This window comes from Salvelinus sp. IW2-2015, linkage group LG23, assembly GCF_002910315.2.
Source record: "Salvelinus sp. IW2-2015 linkage group LG23, ASM291031v2, whole genome shotgun sequence".
NCBI lineage: Eukaryota > Metazoa > Chordata > Actinopteri > Salmoniformes > Salmonidae > Salvelinus > Salvelinus sp. IW2-2015.
This window is the reverse complement of record NC_036863.1, coordinates 25628829-25648451: the sequence shown is the minus strand read 5'-3', so window position 1 is coordinate 25648451 and position 19623 is coordinate 25628829. Positions and strand designations below refer to the sequence as shown.

At 47.3% G+C, this 19623-nt stretch overlaps 1 protein-coding gene across 1 annotated transcript in view; it reads left to right on the top strand.

Moving 5' to 3' along the window:
* The window catches only part of nrip1b (nuclear receptor interacting protein 1b), a 59505-nt gene extending 40930 nt beyond the window's left edge, over window positions 1-18575 (top strand). Inside the window, exon 2 of the mRNA XM_023968477.2 lies at window positions 11808-18575. Coding sequence (XP_023824245.1) covers window positions 12274-16146 — 3873 coding nt within the window. The 5' untranslated portion in view covers window positions 11808-12273 and the 3' untranslated portion in view covers window positions 16147-18575. The remainder of the gene's footprint in view (window positions 1-11807) is intronic.
* Window positions 18576-19623: the final 1048 nt, after the last annotated feature.

Genomic DNA, 19623 nt, shown 5'->3' with positions numbered 1-19623 from the left:
GGTTGTGTGTGTGTTTGCGTGTCTGTGGTTGTGTGTGTGTTTGCGTGTCTGTGGTTGTGTGTGTGTTTGCGTGTCTGTGGTTGTGTGTGTGTTTGAAGCGTGAGACACTTCTGGGTTGCTACAGGTTTTATTTTCACCTCATTGTGTGAGTTGGTGAGTGGGTGTTTCTGTGTGTGTGTGCTGTTGTGTGTGTGGCTCAGCTATTTAGTCCCTGAGTCAAGCTGTGTGAGCTCTTTAATCCCACGGCCCGGTGCACGTAGGCTTGATTAGTGGCAGCAGCTATCTGTGCAGAAGACACCCTTCTTTAGCATTTGGTCAGATCTGGGGCACAGGGAGGTGTCATGTTATGAGAAAGGTGAGTGAGGGGGGGGGGAGGAGAGAGGGCGAACAGAGAGAGGGAGGGGAGGAGGTAGAGGGTCTGATTATTATTCTGCAGGAGTGCTCCTGCCAGTAGAGCAAATGGATTACTGCACTTTACCTGTATCAGCCTCCACAGCTAAGGATGACAAGGTAGGGGAGCATGATGCATGTCTGTTCGCGTCGCAATCAGAGAAGACTTGTGTTAGCTAGTGTAGAGCACTGTTTAGTGTAGCATTCACTACAGACTGCTACTGAATGAATCATCCTGTTGCTATTTCTACTGTAGGCATATTTAATACCTCATAGCCTAGTCTGCTATTTCTCCTCCCTCATCCCCTTCTATTAATACAAAGTAATAGGCCTCATGGTGGGTGGGTTGCAGTGTTTGGTGTTCAGTTCTTTTCCTTCTGTCTATCCTAATGGTCGGGAAACGACAACAGTCCTGCTACTTACACATCCCTAGTGACTTCCTGATCTCAAAGGCTCAGGACAAACAAACAAACAAGCCTTCACATTTTTAATTGTGCTGTCCTGCAACTGCAGTGCTTCAATGGTTGCTTACTCGTTGCTAGTTACTGGACTGAGTGTGTGGGTGCATGCATGCGTGTGTATGTGTGTGTCGGTGTGTGAGCCAATTAAGACACTGCGGACATTGTTGGGGGGGGGGGACTTGTTCTTATGGTGTTCTAGCCTACAGCCTTGCCCCCAGGCCCATGTAATCCAGATCTAGTTAGATGAAGGACTCAGCAGGAGGACGAGGACATTTCAAGGTGATCCTGGTTAACATGGAGGACTGACATTTACTGGCATTATTAGAACTGATTCAGGTCCAGGGTTGTCATCAATCCCATTTCAATTCAGGAGATTCTGTGAAATTCCCAATTCAACAGCTGAATTGTGCTATTCATTTTCAATTTGGATTTTTCACATTCTTGAACTGTAATTTCCCATTTGCTTCCCGAATTGAAATGGAATTGATCCCTAACCCTGGTCAGGACAGTATGAAGGGATGCTAGCTAGCAGAAGCACTGTAGTATAATAGCAGTAAAGACTATGTGGTTCAGCTCGAGTTGGAGCACAAGGAGTACTGGGTCAAGCTTGGAGCTCTAGGGGAGGGTGTAGTCCTAATCTTGTTGAGGTGTCCTGGGATGTTTATTGGCATATGCTGGCTTCTGGCCTGCCAACAGGATTGGTGCTGTTACTGTGCTGCCTGCCTGAGAGTTTCTCCCAAAAGGTTACACTTAATCGTTTTATCCTTTCGTGGGTTAAGTGCACTTAATTGATTAAAGAGATTCCTTTAATTGTGTGACTTTTAATGAGATGGTATTCTTAGTTATGTCAAGAAACAGAACAGGGAGAAGAGCAGAAAGAGAGGGAAAAAACAGAGCCTATTCCGATGAGTGAGTCTAAAGAAAATGTCCTGGTATAGCACATTGTACCCAAATCGTTCCCCGCCCATGCCTTTTTCAGAGCTCACTGTGGGCAGAAGCATTAGAATGATTTAAAAACTCCTGATGAAGTAGGTCAATGGAGGCATTATGAATGGTAAAATGATTGGCGAGTAGGCAGAGATGTCCCCTCTTTTTCTGTCACTTAGTCCTCTGTCCCAAGTTGGCCATCTTATTCACAAAGCATCCCAGAATTACTCATCCTATAATCAGCAGACTACTCCTTTAACCCAATAAAGATCCATCCTGCTGACTCACACACACACAGAGAGAGAGAGTGAAGCTGTTTAGGATAGAAGCCAAGGATATTATGGAAATAGTTCATTAAAGGACAGGGTTTTTTAACATGGTTTAGTAGCCAATGTTCTGGGCAGCAGCAGCCTGTCAGAGGGAGGGACAGATGATTTCAATAGGAAAGTGGCCTATTTCCTTCAGCCATCATCATGATCGCCAGCCCAGAGTGGTCTGGTTCAAATACCTTCAAAGGGCTTCTAGATGACTAGATGTGTCCTTTGGCTTCATGGCCCTGGACTAATCAGCTGTTATGGCTTCCAGTTCCTCCAACCTCATGCTGAGGCTGCTTCACATGAAAAATGGCTTGTTCCTTTGGGGGGCGATAAAAATAAAGTATGTATGTTGAATAGACAACGTTAGCATAAGATTAGCATGGAGGCCCAATAGGAATGAATTAGTCTAGATTGATTGTGGCCACAGCTCATTAAGATAAAGGAATGTCTTGTGTGTGTGTTTTAATCAACACACTAATTCTCCAGCTCTCTTTCTCTCTCAGGAAATAGCCCTTGGGTGGGTCTTCTACCGCCGCACAAATATTTACTATGGACACAAACATTTTGAAAGCTTAGCTGTTCTGTTGTAGACCCAGGGCCCGGGGCAGCCACTCCATTTCAGGTCTGGCTCCCATGCAGGCCAGGGCACAGGGGGGAAAAGTGATATCATCCAGGGTCATCTGGGTTCGGCTGTGTCCTCCCCTTTCCTCTCCCCTCCTCTCTTCATCCCGCCTCTCTTCATCCCTTTGCTAGGCTCTGAATCGCTTAGATGACTCATCAATGTGCATGAATTATTTTCTGTTCTCCCCCCGAGAACTCTTTGTACTGATGTGTACAGAAGTTAAACGCCCCTCTCCTCTCATCAAGGTCTGACACTGACATAGGCCAGGAACTGTAACTGGGGAACTCTGTTCTGTTCACGTTGGTTTGTCAGAGCCAGTGATGTTAGTGTTAGGTCACCACGCAATGTTCATGTTCACGTGTCAGACTGACTGGGGAGTATGACTGTTCCAGCAGGATGGTGTGTGTAGAGTGTGGATGAGGTACAGCTTTGTGGTATTTTAATATCCCTTTTTTGTGTGTGTGTGTGTGTGTGTGTGTGTGTGTGTGTGTGTGTGTGTGTGAGAGCGAGCGGGCATGGGGGAGTCTGTGCACTATGCATGAGTTGTTTGGTCAATGCGGCCTTAGAATTGGGTCAGAGTGCCCTAGTTTGTGTGTGCTTGTGCATTTTCAATGTAACTTGGTCCTGAATGACTTATCTCTAACCCTCTTCTTTGGTTGTGATCTCACACTGTTCAGTGGCCTTTTATGCTCTTGTTTACCTCTGCCAAGGTGAGACAGAGCTTTTAATTTGACTTCCCTACCGCGTGTAAGTTCACTTGTATTCTCGGTTTAAACGATTTCATTTTGTCAGGTTTGTAGCTTGTTTTTTTGTCTTATTTAATCATGTCAGGCCTGGCCATATTGAATTTACAAATGGCGGTCACACTGCATGTGTAAGTGAGGTACACTGTTGAGTATGTGCAGCAGGCTAGCCTGCAGATTACATGATATAATGGTGTTTAGGCACTGCCTCTCCTTTTCAATTCCTTTAACCTTGACTCCKCTTTAATGCAGGGAGAACACATCTGCCAGGCTGGTGTCAGACYTTAGTGATACACACCGCTCGGGCTGCATTGTCACTTTTTATTAACGCCCAGAGCTTTGCATGGACACCAGCTGTTGCGTCAAGTGGAAAGCCTGGGCGGTYTGAATGACCTTGACTTTAACTGCCTGCTCCTGTGGCTCTTCCCCTTTTTCATTCTTTTGTTTTGACTCATACATTTTAAATGGCTTAAATGGATTACCATTCCTGACAATGAAGGTCATTTAGGAAGGTGGGGGTTGAAGGGGATGTTGCAATTAATCTGACGCCCTACGTGAATGAGGGGGATTGAAGGTCAGACTTGGATATCTAATCCCTGACATCTGCATTGGGTTGTATTCACAACAGTTTTCAGGTAATTCCACAGAGGAAATGGCTGAAAGGTCACTAACCTTCCTGTTCCTAGTGGCTCTGGAGAGGAGGAGAGTAGAGAGGTAGGTGAGAGGAGAGGGAGGAGAGGGGAGAGAGAGGAGAGGAGAAGAAAAGAGCAGAAAGAGAGGAAGGAGGAGAGGAAATAAGAAAGGAGGAGAGAAACCGGTCGGTCGGGGAATGATAAAGCTCTCGTCTCCACAGCTGGCCTCCCTTTTGCCCGTGGCCACTGTAGAAAAAATCTCTTTAAAATACGTTTGGATGTCATTGCGTGACATTGTCAAAGATAATGGATAATCAATCACCGTGGTAACTGGAGTCGATGGAGAGCGGCTCATTGGCCCTTTGGTGTCTCACCATGGAGATGGGGGAGGGGTCAGGCTTTTGGGGGCCAGGAATGAGATGACATGTTAACAGATGTGTAAGATAATTTTCAATATGTACAACAGGCGAGATAATGTAATAGTAATACAAACGCCTGTATCACCTGTGCTGCTCCTGAAAGCAGAGAGGGGGGTCTGGGCTTTAAGGATTAGACTTAGAGGACAGGCTCCATTTATTAAGGTCATTTATTTGTTCACAGTGCAATATGCACGCTCATTTACAGCACACTAGGGCTGCGTGATAGGGCCAGAGGATTTTAGGCTTGACTCTGACCTTGACTTTAACCCATCAAAATATTATAATCAACTGGAAATTAAGAAGTAATACAGGGTTATAAGGCCCATGAAGTGGAAAGTATAACACATTTAAATCTAAAATAATAGGAGTGTCACGGCCGATGAAAGAACTGGACCAAAGCGCAGCATGGTAAGCGTACATTTTCCCTTTATTTAAAATGACGCCAACAAAACAATAAACCATACAAAACGACTGTGACGCTTAAGGGCTATAGTGCCACAAACAAAGACAACTACCCACACTGAAAGGAGGGAAAAAGGGCTACCTAAGTATGGTTCCCAATCAGAGACAACGATAGACAGCTGTCCCTGATTGAGAACCATACCCGGCCAAAATCATAGATAACAAAACATAGAATGCCCACCCCAAATCACGCCTTGTCAGGGTGTGACAAGGAGGACAAACCTGGACAAAACTGACAGTGAAGTAGTTATATTTGTAGAACATTGCATAGGAATCTAAATCCTCTTTTGTAGACTCTACTCTTGTGCTTGACCAATGATTGCCATTTGCATAGTTATTTGCTGAATTCCAGCATTCACTTCCAGCATTTTAATTAATTTCTTAATTTCCTGCACTAACGTATCATTTACATACTGTCAAATCAAATCAAATTGTATTAGTCACATGCGCCGAATACAACTTACAGTGAAATGCTTACTTACGAGCCCCTAACCAAGAATGCAGTTTAAAAAAAATACGGATAAGAATAAGAAATAAAAGTAACAAGTAATTAAAGAGCAGCAGTAAAATAACAATAGCGAGACTATATACAGGGGGGTACCGGTACAGAGTCAATGTGCAGGGGCACAGGTTAGTTGAGGTAATATGTACATGTAGGTAGAGTTATTAAAGTGACTATGCATAGATGATAACAACAGAGAGTAGCAGCGGTGTAAAAGAGGGGGGGGGGGGAATACAAATAGTCTAGGTAGCCAGTTGATGAGGTGTTCAGGAGTCTTATGGCTTGGGAGTAGAAACTGTTTAGAAGCCTCTTGGACCTAGTCTTGGGGCTCAGGTACTGCTTGCCGTGAGGTAGCAGAGAGAACAGTCTGTGACTAGGGTGGCTGGAGTATTTGACAATGGCACCACACGGCCAGGTCTATGACCTCCTCCCTATAGGCTGTCTCGCCGTTGTCGGTGATCAGGCCTACCACTGTTGTGTTATCGGCAAACTTAATGATTGTGTTGGAGTCATGCCTGGCCGTGCAGTCATGAGTGAGCAGGGAGAACAGGAGGGGACTGAGCACGCACCCCTGAGGGGCCCCTGTGTTGAGGATCAGCATGGCGGATGTCATGAAGTCCAGGATCTAGTTGCGGAGAGAGGGGTTTAGTCCCAGGGTCCTTAGCTTATTGATGAGCTTTGAGGGCACTCTGGTGTTGAACGTTGAGCTATAGTCAATGAATAGCATTCTCACATAGGTGTTCCTTTTGTCCAGGTGGGAAAGGGCAGTGTGGAGTGCAGTAGAGATTGCATCATCTGTGGATCTGTTTGGGCGGTATGCAAATTGGAGTGAGTCTAGGGTTTCTGGAATAATTATGTTAATGTGAACTATGACCAGCCTTTCAAAGCACTTCATGGCTACAGACGTGAGTGCTATGGGTCGGTAGTCATTTAGGCAGGTTACCTTAGTGTTCTTAGGCACAGGCACTATGGTGGTCTGCTTATAACATGTTGATATTACAGACTGGGACATGGAGAGGTTGAAAATGTCAGTGAAAACACTTGCCAGTTGGTCAGTGCATGCTCGCAGCACACGTCCTGGTAATCCGTCTGGCCCTGCGGCCTTGTGAATGTTGACCTGTTTAAAAATCTTACTCACATCGGCTGCAGAGAGCGTGATCACACAGTCTTCCGGAACAGCTGATGCTCTCATGCATGTTTCAGTGTTATTTGCCTCGAAGCAAGCATAGAAGTAGCTTAGCTCGTCTGGTATTGTCGTGTCACTGGGCAGCTTGCGGCTGTGCCTCCCTTTGTAGTCTGTAATGGTTTGCAAGCCCTGCCACATCGAACAAGCGTCAGAGCCGGTGTAGTACTATTCGATCTTAGTCCTGTATTGACACTTTGCCTGTTTGATGGTTTGTCGGAGGGCATAGTGGGATTTCTTATAAGCTTCCTGGTTAGAGTCCCGCTCGTTGAAAGCAGCAGCTCTAGCCTTTAGCTCAGTGCGGATGCTGCCTGTAATCCATGGCTTCTGGTTGGGGTATATACGTACGGTCACTGTGGGAATGACGTCATCGATGCACATATTGATGAAGCCAATGACTGATGTGGTATACTCCTCAATGCCATCGGAGGAATCCCGGAACATATTCCAGTCTGTGCTAGCAAAACAGTCCTGTAGCTTAGCATCTACTTCATCACTTTTTTATTGATCTAGTCATTGGTGTTTTCTGCTTAAATTTTTGCTTGTAAGCAGGAATCAAGAGGATATAATTATGGTCAGATTTGCCAAATGGAGGACAAGGGAGAGCTTTTTCTGCATCTCTGTGTATGAAGTAAAGGTGGTCCAGAGTTTTTTCCCTCTGGTTGCACATTTAACATGCTGATAGAAATTTGGTAAAACGGATTTAAGTTTCCCTGCATTCAAGTCCCCGGCTACTAGGAGCGCCGCCTCTGGGTAAGTGTTTTCTTTTTTTCTTATGGCGGAATACAGCTCATTCAATGCTGTCTTAGTGCCAGCGTCTGACTGTGATGGTATGTAAACAGCTACGAAAAATACAGATGAAAACTCTCTCGGTAGATAGTGTTGTCACGCCCTGGCCTTAGTTATCTTTGTTTTCATTATTATTTTAGTTAGGTCAGGGTGTGACATGGGGAATGTATGTGTTTTGGTTTGTCTAGGGGTTTGTAAGTTTAATGGGTCAGTGTCTTGTCTAGGTGTTTGTATGTCTATGGCTGCCTAGATTGGTTCTCAATTAGAGGCAGCTGTGGTTTATTGTCTCTGATTGAGAGCCATATTTAAGGCAGCCATAGGCATTTGGGTTTTGTGGGTAATTGTCTATGTTGTACGTTTGATGCTTGTGTATGCACTTACGTCGTTAGCTTCACGGTCGTTTGTTGTTTTGTTTAGTTTGTAAGTGTTTAGTTCGTGTTTCATCTTCGTCTAATAAAAGAAGATGTATTTTTCTCACGCTGCGCTTTGGTCCTCTCTCTCATCGCAAGACGATCGTGACAAGTGTGGTCTACAGCTTATCATGAGATACAATAGCTCGAGACTTCCTTAGATATCGTGCACCAGCTGTTATTTACAAAAATACATAGTCCTCTGCCCCTTGTCTTACCAGACGCTGCTGTTCTATCCTGCCGGTACAGCATATAACCAGCCAGCTGTATGTTGATAGTCACGACTCCGTGAAGCATAAGATGTTACAGTTTTGAATGTCATGTTCGTAGTTTAATCATGCGCGTAGGTCATCGATTTTATTCTCCAAAGATTGCACGTTTGCTAGCAGAATGGAAGGAAGTGGGGGTTTATTCGATCGCCTACGAAAAGGGGCCGGAGGCAACCCACCCTCCGGCTCCTTTTTCTCCTCCTCCTCTTCACGCAAATCACGGGGATCTGGGCCTGTTCTCGAGAAAGCAGTATATCGTTTGCGTCAAGCTCGTCAGACTCGTGAAAGGAAACAAAGGATTCTGCCAGTCCGTGGTGAGTAATCGCAGTCCTGATGTCCAGAAGTTATTTTTGGTCACACTTTTCTTTTGTCTTAGTTTGCCTCTATTTCGCCCCCAAAAAATTCCTTGACAGAATAATTATTGTCCTCTTTGACTGTGCATTTTTTTTTACTTCAATTGCAGTTCTTCTCTATTTGGCAAGGTTGCCCTACTGAAGTTGTTGACTTGCACTAGCAAGTTAGCCAAGGAGCCAGGGCTGCGGTATAGAAGCGCGGTTTCGACTGCTCCTACAGTCTTGCTTCGTTACTGCAGTTTTAACTGACGCCCTCCCCAGAAAGACAATTTCCATAGATGGCCACATACAGAAATCAGAGTAGACAATTCCTAATAACACACTTTAGTCATCACCTTCGTGCACAAAACATCTATTGAATTATTCAAATAATTGTCGCTGAAGCCAATTTTTTTTCCATCACTCACAGCCGAAGATATTAAAATGATATATTCATCCAATGTCTGGCATGTTTTTTGGGTGGTAGTGTGCATGTGAAGTTGGGCCCTGTAAACTGAATGCAACCCGGATATAGACATCCATGAATCAGCATATGCGAACGTGAGTAAATTATGTTGAAAACAATGGTCAAACATCTTGGACACAGTCTCTAGTTCTTATTATACCTCAGTGAAGTTAGCAGTATCTTACTAGTGATACTGAATTACTGAATTATTTAATGTAACAAATCAAACATTAAAACACCGTTATAGAAAGTAAAGTAAAAATCCAAACCAGTCCGTGAATGAATACCGGTATATCGTTTTTTACAGTTTACTGCCCAGCCCTACAGCACACGCTTTCTCTTGCTGCTGCCACTGAAATTCCAGGGCTTTTTGACCTCAGCTCTGTCATGGCTGCTGTCAAGGGCCCTGTCCTTCATAAAGTCCCAGCTAACCCTGCCTATCCGCAGACAGGACAGGGCCACTACCTACACTTAGATTTACATTTTTTATACTTTCCACTTTATGGGCCTTATAACCCTATATTACATATTTTTTGTTGATTAAAATATTTTGATGGTTTAAAGCTAAGGTCAGAGTCAAGCCTAAAATACAGTGTCACCAGCCAAGACTAGATTCTGTTTTGAGTAAATTCCAGTTTGTTTTCAGGTACTTCCACATTTGTGGACATTTTTTCCATGGTCTCGTTCTTGAACCCAATGTTATGACACACACAGGTCACTAGCTAAGTGACTAAACAATATTGATGGTAAACATTTGTTTACGTGTTTACTGCCCCTTCCAAACACTACGTTCCTTTTTTAATTGAGTTAAGCCCTTGGGTCGGCCAGCACGGCGGGAAAATAGCCCTAATCCTGCCATCTAAGATTAGCATGACAGCAGACGTCAGCTTGTCCGTCGCTCCAGTCCAGGTTGAGGTGACCAGGTTGGCTTTTGTTGTTGTTGTCAGATTTGGGTCAGTTTAAATCTGGCCTTGAACTGTATTCTACGCTGATGGGCCAACCCCAATTAAGTCATTTCTTATCTTGGCCAGATGTGGTCCTTCTAAACCTTGAGTTACGGGCTGGGGGTTGGATGGCTCATCAAGAAGGCTTTGACTCAGACAACTTGAAATGACACTTCTTATTCCTTTTCCTGTTCCATCCCAGGATTTCATCGCAGGCTCTCAGTTCGGCTATCTGATCAACTGTAATCCCACAACTAATCCTTGATCATTTTTAAGGTGCCATTAAAGGTGCCACTTTGGTGGCCTTTACGGTCGTGCCAACCTGTGGGGCCATCCCAGGAGATGGATTTCACTCAGATTATAGACAGCCAACTGTATTGTGGTTGTCAGCCCTGGCTGCTTCATTCCACATATTATTATATAGGTTAGACTGACTGCATAATCACTGACCTCCAGTCATTATAATGGGTTATACTGTCCTGTACCAATGTTAGTCTGCATCATCACTGACCTCCATAATTAAGGGATAAGGCTAAATCCTATCTGTCCATTCGTTGCGACCCTACTCTGTCCTGTCCCACATATTTTAGGTTAGACTGCATCATCACTGACCTCCAGTCATCATAATGAAGGGCTGTCCTGTCGTGGTGGCCCTGTAGGTCCACTCACGCCAAAGGTGGAACAGGCAGACCGCTTCAGGGAGAGACTTTGGGGGTCAATCAGGCAGCTGAGGTGAGGTGGCGTTGGAAAATCTCTGTATTAATTAACCTTTATGGGCTGAGCCCTGACTATGGTACGTGTCCCGTAACCACAGAGACCAGCATGACAGGGTTCATACCGCTGGTCTCTCAGGGCCACTGTCATGGCAACCGGCAACGGCGGTCAGTTGCCTGAGTGTTAGTGTCTTGCCCTCCTGACCATGGCACAGCCACAATGTGACAGGTGCACCGGATCCACACACACATACACACAGACACACACACATTTGGCAGATCAACCGAGCCATATCCTGTCTCTTCTCTGTGGAGGCCAATGTCAGTACTGAGGGAACCTGTGCTGCCGTTGTACATAATAACCAGGCTCATGTCAAGTCAATGCAGTTCTGGTTTTTAGAATACCTTCAGGGCTTTTTAAAAAATGTCACTGACACTTAGAATGGAAGTGCGGGGTCTATATATTGTCCAGACAGGGATCAACTGGGGCAGGAGAGGGATCTAGCTGGGCAGGTGGTGATAATGCCAGAGCTCTCTATAGGCACCAGGGCAGCCAGGACTGTACCCAGGTGGGAGAGCATTCAGTCTTATAACCCTCTGTGCACTGATGTGTGTGTGTGTGTGTGTGGTGTGTGTGTGTGTGGTGTGTGTTGTGTGTGTGTGTGTGTGTGTGTGTGTGTGTGTGTGTGTGTGTGTGTGAGAGTGAGAAAACGGAGGCAGGGTAGTGTGAGGTGCTCAAGTGCAGGAGGAGTGGTAGTAGGGAGGGAGGGGGGATAATCCACTCAAATGACAAGCTGTATAAGAAATTATTCACAGCTCTCACAGGCCCTTCACTTTTGAAAGACAGCGCAGACGCATTGCAACGAGGGCCTTACAGCTTGAAGACCAATGTTTAGGTAGTGGGGTAGTGGGCTTGAATTTAAAAAATTTAATAAAATCTGACCCTAATCTACTTTTGTCGTCATCGATTCGGTTGAAATAAAAAAAGACACAGGGATTAGGGGTTATCATGTGCAGTCAAACTGAAATGTTGCCAAGTAACAGGCATGGTGGACAAGGTGTTGAAATGAATGTGATGTAGTGCTGCAAGTCCCTGCTTCTCATGCTGTTACTCTCTCTCTCCCCATCTCTCGCCTTCTCCCTCTTTCTCGCTCTCTCTTCCCTCTCTCTCTTTCTCTTCCCTCTCTCTCTCTCTGTCTCTCTCTCTCTTCTCTCTGCTCACATAGGTCCCCCTCTGAGATCAGGAGAGCGGAAAGGCACCACGGAGAGAACAGCCCCCAGGCTTCCTGACAGACAGACATCCGAAACCACGGAATGCATCAAAATCACTGTGGTGGTGAAACCCGCTGACTCCTCGTTCCTAGCCGTTCGCTGCATAAGCTTGGACCCGGGCATTCTGGGAGCATCCGGTGTCACAGGCACACAGGAATGCCAGTGACGGCTGGGTGAGAGCCCCTAAATGGCTCCCGTCATGGCCACAGTTTCTTTGTGTTAGTGTCATTTTCCACTGTGGAGAAGGGAATACTGTACATTGAGCCAGTGGAATCTAGAACCTGTAAAATACTCTAGAACCTGCCCATGTGCATCCTCACCTCTTATCAATATCTGGAAGTACTGTACCGGATGACCTAGTGGACCTTGTTATTCCCAGTAGCAGTGCTGAACCATACGAGGGGGATCCTAGTATTGAACATGACTCATGGGGAGGAGCCTGGCCCTGAGACACACACGGATTCAGCTGTTCTAACTTATCTGGAAGGTTTACTGATGCATCCCGTGGCGGCTGGGCCTGGGGCCACGGCAACCCGGAGATCGGAGGCTCCCCACGGGCACGGCAACCAGATGGAGCAGGTCAACAAGGCGGCCCGGCCCTTCCAGCTGCCCAGCCACAGCCCTGCTATTGCCGCTGTTCAGAAGGCTGGCAATGGGAACGGTCCCACACTGCACCATGGGGCCTCCCAGAACCTGAAGAAGGCCCGGCTGCTCCGCTCAGGGCCCTGGAACGAGCCTGGGGCCCAGAGGCTGAGCTCCCCCCCTGTTGAGCTGAACGGCCAGGGAGGAGGAGGAGGCCTGCAAAACGGGGCCCTGGAGGGCTCTCCTCACGCTGGGGAGAGCACACTGCTGGCCTCCCTGCTCCAGTCATTCAGCTCCAGACTGCAGAGTGTGGCCATGTCGCAGCAGTCCACCAAACCCCCCAGCGAGCACTCCCCGCCCACCGATCCCCCTCCTCCTGCAGACAAGGAGCAGCTCCCCTGCTACGGAATGGCCTCCAGCCGCCTCAAGGGCCTGATGAGGAAGACCAAGCTGCAGAACCACAGCAGCACGCCTTACAGCCGGCGAGGCCACAGCCACGGCCACAGCCAGGAAAGGCCCTGTGAGTCCCCCCGCTCGGTGCAGAGCAGCACGCCTCCCTCCGCCCCCATTGCTGCTGCTGCTGCCACTGATGCTGTGTCCTGTGCTGAACGGCTCAAGGCTGTGGCCAACCTGGTGAAGATCCGCTCCAGCCCTGCCCCCTCTCCCAAGCCCAGTGTGGCCTGCAGTCAGTTGGCCCTGCTGCTGTCCAGTGAGGCCCACCTGCAGCAGTACAGTAGGGAGCATGCACTCAAGGTCCAGCACTCGGGCCACTCGGCCAGCGAGAGACTGGCCGCCATGGCAACGCAGCAGACCCAGGACAAGAGGCCGCCCAGTGTGGGAGAGGCTCCGCCCACCAGCACCACCACCGTTACCCCAGACGCGCTAAGCTCCTTAACTGCCCAAAACAGAACAGCGACAACAACACTCCCCCGACTGGCACTAAACTCCAGCTCAAGGCAGCGGAGCCCCTCCTCCCTGCTGCCAGCTCACAGCTCACCCTGCCCCACCCCTCTTCCTCTGCCCCTCACCCCCTACACCGACACCCAGACCCAACCCCAAACCCCCACTACTGAGAAACGTGGCTTTGACTCACGCCCCGCCAGGCCCCCCCAGACCTGTAGCAGCCTGCTCCTGCTGCTCCTCAACAACCACAACAACCAGAAGCAGCTGACTAAGAACGGGCACCTGGAGGACGACTGTGGGGTCCTGCCCCCTAGCCGCGGCTCCTCAGTCACCTCTGACAGCGAGTGCTCCGTCCAGGAGAAGAGCCTGGTCAAGAGAGAGGAGAGCTGCAGCGATGCAGAGATCTCCTTCTCCAGCTGCTCTCCCATTGACCTCTCTATGAGGAGCAGGGCCAGCACCAGAGCTCCAGAGACCAGGCCTAAAGCCACCTCCCCCTCCACCTCTGTTTCCTACTCTTCCTCTTCTACTGCTTTCTCCTCCAGCTCTTCTTCTGCTATCTTTTCTTCTGCCCCTACTGTTTTCTCTTCCTCCACTACTTTCTCTCCCTCCTCTACCGTTCTCTCCTCTTCCTCCACTGCTTTCTCTTCCTCCTCTTCCTCCTCCTTAGACAAACTCACTGAGTCCCTGCTAAACAAGTGGAAGCCAGATCCCTCCGGTCCGAAGGTCCCCCAGGTTAAGAAGGAGATTGAAATGAGCCCAGACCTTAAGTCCCACCCCAGGGTCACTCTCATGCAGCTCCTTCTGGAGCGCAAGAATAACGACAAGGTAAACAAAATTGTGGTTGATCCAGATTTGCAGCATGACGCAACCCTGTCCAGTCTGTCACGGGGCCCACTTAAATCACTGGCCCCCTGGGAGGAAGTAAGGACACAGAGCCCTCTGGACAGATCAGGCCTTCCATTGTACTCTCTCAGCCGAGACCCCAGCAGCACCCCATCCCCCTACCCCTCTCCCCATGTCCAGTCCAGCCCTCTGGATCTGTGTAAGTCTAAACCCTTCCCTGCTGAGAAAGCTGCAGATGAGCCGGCGTTCAGCGCCAGTAAACTGTTACAGAACCTGGCCCAGTGCGGCACCGCCTCGCCCTCCCCACCCATGGTTCCCAGCAAAGTACCCAGACGGGAGCTGGAGGTGGGTGGTGGCAGGCCTCTGGCRCTGCTGGAGAGGCTCAATGCCCCCATCCAGAGGAACACAACAATTATCCCCCTCTCAGACAGGCCCTCGGGCAGCGGCACACCTTCGTTCGGTCGCCGTGGGGAGGTGTCGCCCACCTCGTCCCAGATCGAGAACCTTTTGGAGCGTCGCACAGTACTGCAGCTCCTGCTGGGAGCGAGCTCCTCCTCTGCCTCCTCCGTGGCCTCAGCCACCCACAGAGACAGAGACAGGTCCGGTGGGAGGTGCAGTGTGGAGATGGCAGCGGGGAGCTGCTATGAGAAGCCCCCTGGCACCTCTGTCATCTGTGACAGATCCAAGGGGCCCTCGGCAGCAGAATTCAAGGTTAAAACTGAACCAGGGGAAGAGGTCCTAGGCCTGTTGTCCTCTACAGTGTGTCAGGATGTGACGAGCAGAAAGAGAAGGGGAGGAGGAGGAGGAGGAGGGTATGACGACAGGCACAGCCCGCTCTCTGAACCCCAGCAGGACCTAAAAAAAGAGCCCCGGCCCACAGAGGTCATTGCTAAATATGGCCTCCTGAGCCAGCTCTTAAAACAGCAGAGCGCTACCTACTACACCAGCGCTACACAGCCACACACAGATCGCTGGCCCAGCCCTGTCCCTGTGAAGGAGGAGCAGAGAGACTACCACCAACAGGGGCCCAGCCCTAAAAAGATACGGCTCTGCACGGAGCTGGCTGAGAGCCTGAACAATGGCAGCCTTCATAGGGCCGTGGTGGACATTGGAAGCAGCCACAGCCACAACAGCCTGGTCCAAAGCCAGATACAGGAGGAGCCTGATTACCACAGGGGCCTCAGGAGCCCTAATGAGGAGGAGGCCCCAGCCAGGAGCCCCAGCAGTGAAGCTCTCCTCCCCAGGGAGAGCCGGGGCTTCAACGTGCTCAAACAACTGCTCCTGTCTGACAATTGTCTGAAGGAGCTGTCCCAGCAGCCCCGGGGAGTCCCCAGCCCCTCTGTCCCCTCTGTGTTGCAGACAAATGGTAAAGCCAACGGGAGCGTCCTCAACCTCAATCAGTCAGGCTACAATCAACACGACCTCCTCAACCTGCCTACCCTGCCCTGGCACCACCCCCATAGCTCCCTCAACTCAGGGCCACCCAGCCACCTCAGACCCCTGCCCACCCCCCAGACAGGGGACATCAGTCAACGCTCCCCCTGGGGGCGACACACAGCCCCCCCACCCCGTCAGGACTCGCCCAAACGGTACCACACCCCGGTGAAACGGGAGCCGGAGAGCCCGGTGCAGTGGGCAGGTCGAGACCAGGAGGAGGAGGGCTGTGACTTGCGCCCAGACTCCCCCCGGCTCACCCGCTCCAACCCCATCCTGTACTACATGCTGCAAAAGGGTAGCGCTCAGCTGAGGAGGGAGGGGAGGGACCAGGCAGAGGGGACCCAGGGGTCAGTGCCAGGGGGGGTGAGGGTGAAGGAGGAGCCGGGTACTAACAGCAATGATGCCTACAACCACAGACTGAGCTCCACCACCACCTCCACCCAGCACTCCTCCCTGTCCCCTCCCTACAATAACAACAAGCACAGCCACAAAAACGACAGGCTGAGCGACTCATCTGACAAATGGTAGTTTTAATGACTTTCATTAACTAAAACATAAAAAATTGCCAAATTCATTTGTAGTTAGATGAGAAGAAATAACAACAAGGAATGCAAGAGTGAGGATTTTGAATGAAAAGAACCGAGCAAACGAATTCAAGGCATTCTTTTCATTACTGTATCATAATTATCGATGGCTCAGTTTACGGAATGGGTGGTACGATGTAGCTCTACTTCAACAGAATGTCAAATCACTTGCACCAAAATTAGGTAATTGTCAAATTTGAACATGCCCACTGGTGATTTCCATACAGTATGTATTTCACATTCTTAAATGAATGAAAGAAAGCACCTTTCAAAGAAGTTGTCTGGTTTTACTCCAATGATCTGTGTCTGTATTGCACACATATCACTATTCTGTGTCCTCTTTGTTGGCACCTGTAAAACATTGATCAAGAACATTTCCAGCTACCTTTATTATTGATGACTCCAAAAATCACTGCATCTTTATTTATTTTCCCAACAGGAGGTTTTCAGATAGACAGAGAGCATACATTTTTGGTCAAACCCTAAATATAGTCATACCAGGGCAAGCACAGCAGTACATTAAAACATACACGATAGAGACATGTTTAAAGGAAGACCCTGTGAACAATGTTCATAATCAAATCTACTAAAGGTACCTACAGTTCAATTCTGTTAGAGGGCTCTGTATTGGTTGCTCCTGCACCTTCTCCTCAAGACTGATTTATTATATGATCATCAGTGAGTCGACTATGTCGACTGACAGACAGGGCTCATGTGGTCACAATGCATTGCATTTTGCTTTGATATGTAATGAACTTGTTGGGGCTACGTTTTGACAGTGCAGATGCGGGGTGACGTCTTAATAGATGGTAATACAGCTATTATTTATTTAAAAAACCTTTGACGAGCCTACCTGTGGGACAGTGAGTTGTGGGTGGCAGTAGTAGTTGTATACCAGTGGAGGCTGCTGAGGGGAGGACGGCTCATAATAATGGCTGGAACAGCGCAAATGGAATGGGATCAAACACATGGAAACCATGTGTTTGATGTTGTTGATGCCTTTCCACATATTCCTCTCCAGCCATTACCACGTGCCCGTCCTCCCCAATTAAGGTGCCACCAACCTCCTGTGTTGTATACAGGTTCTGGGCAACAGTTAAAATACTGCAGCATCTGCATAACTATTTGTTCCCAATGAATTCAAAATGAATGGTTTTGAAATATAAATGCATATTCTGAAATTTAAAAAATGCAGTCTAATTTGATATTGTACCCCTGAGTTTGCACTGTCAAAGTTGAGCTGTTGGTGTCCTTAAAAATAATATGTTTATGGCATGTAATGAAAAAATGTCAGTGTTGTTATCCATTGAGAATTTGACAGTTTGTAAAGCTTATCTTGTGTTTCTTGATTCTCGTGCTTTATAGACACCTTTTACTTTCTTGGAGGTTTCTTAGCTCATATTAAAATGTAAAAATAATTGCATGGAAATAAAGAGGAAACCACAGGTACATTTTAAAGCAGCTGGATATGACGTGAACCTGTCACCCAATAATCATTGAGACATTGTTGGTGTTTTGAGGGCTTATCTGATCTCTAGCTCGTTATTTGGATTGTACTGTATTTGATCAGTTTCTGGTTTCAGTTTCCCACACTGCTGTCATCCATTTAGTCTTACATGTGATCTTTTTTAATACATACACATATGAAGTACATATTCAGTACGTTTCTTCTATTATTAATAGATTTTCACAATGGTTAAATATATTTGTGTAAATAGTACTTTCATTATGAAAGATAACTATTTTGTATTGMTGAAGAAAAATATATGACCCTAGTTTTTAATGCCCGGAAAAATGTAAATATGAATTCTATGCGTAATAGTGTACATACATACAAATGACAGAGGATGCTATGCCCATTTTTTGGTTGGTTTGTTCTTTGCATGTGTCTCTATGTGGTAAAATGATAATCTATCCTGCGCTGTGTTGTGTAATACTGTCTGACTCTCCTCACTGCTGCCTGTTGCATGCAGACGCATGGGAACTACCTGTGTATCCCTACTGGTGATGGGGTAAAATGTCAAGTCTTAAAATAGGTATTTTTATCACAGAGAGAGAGACGGTCATTTAGAACATGAACAGTCCCTAAATAACCACAGACTGTTGAGCAAGTGGAGAAAACGTGTGAAAATAAACGTGCATTGAATATTTTTGTGATTTTATTTTCTGTTACTGGTTGATGACAGAGCGGAGGTATGAAGTACAATCATAGACCTACTGGCATTGTGCATCTGAAACATACATTTGTAGCAAAAGAAAGTTTTTGTTTCATTTTTCCATGTGACAACCTGAAACATTATTTCATTTTTTATGTTTGCATTTTTTTGGGTGTTCATTTGCACTGATATCTCCAAAATAAAGTACTAAAATGCTTGACTGAGTTATGCTCCTGTTTCATTTACGATATTCACCTTACCTAACTATAATAACTTATTATATATACTACGGTATTTGATATGATTGATTTCATTGTTTATTCCCTAAATTGGTCTATATTCCCGTACACATATTGTCAGTGTGAGTCAGTTCCTGTTCAGCTTCCTCATTCATGGTGCATTCTAAGCCCTGAGGACGTCATCTAGTTCAGATAACTTTGATTCTGAGTTCTCTGTTGGCCACTTCTCTGCCAGATCTTAACAAAGGCAGGAAAGGCATTAAAAGGAAGGAGGACAGGAGTGGAGGTCAGTAGATGTACCCTGGATGCATGCACCATGGTATACCCTTTGAAGCTGAATCCACATCACATCTCTCCCTCAGACTAAAATAGATCACATTATATTATCGCCATAAAACACCTGAAGTCCTGTTTTCAGACATCCTGATGATCCCTTTCATGAAGCAACAGCTCTGCTCAGGGACAGAAAACAGCCTGTACTTAGAGAGGAAGAGAAAGAGGAGAGGGGCTTTTTAAAGGTGAAAGGAAGTTCAACCCAAACTTTCTGAACGTTGAAGTCCAGTGGGTGAACAGTCGGGTTTTTGTCCGTCTGCAGACAGTGCACTTTTGAAATCCTGCTCGGTTCCGCAGCAGTCCAAGCCTGACTAGCTTTCCCTTTATTTAATCCTCCCATGACTGGCTGCACTCTCTTTAAACTTTCAGTAGCCTTTCCCCTGGGTGAACTTCTACTTCCCAAGATCCTTATCAAGCCCTGAATGGCCAATAACCCCTCAATGTCATCCCACTGCCAAAACAGCAGTGAGCATAAAGGAGGCACAAGTTTAAACCGAGGTCAAGGTGTAAAACTTGACAATCAGCTGTTTGTCTGTGCTTCACCCTTTGATTCCCTGACCTCGACATGGGGCCAGAAGGATGCATGCAGCACAGCAGGTCACCAGTGATTCAAATTGAGTCAAACAACTTGGCATTTCTCATAGGCTAGTCAGAAGCCTCAAAAACAAGTTGGTTGTTAGTTGTCATGCTATC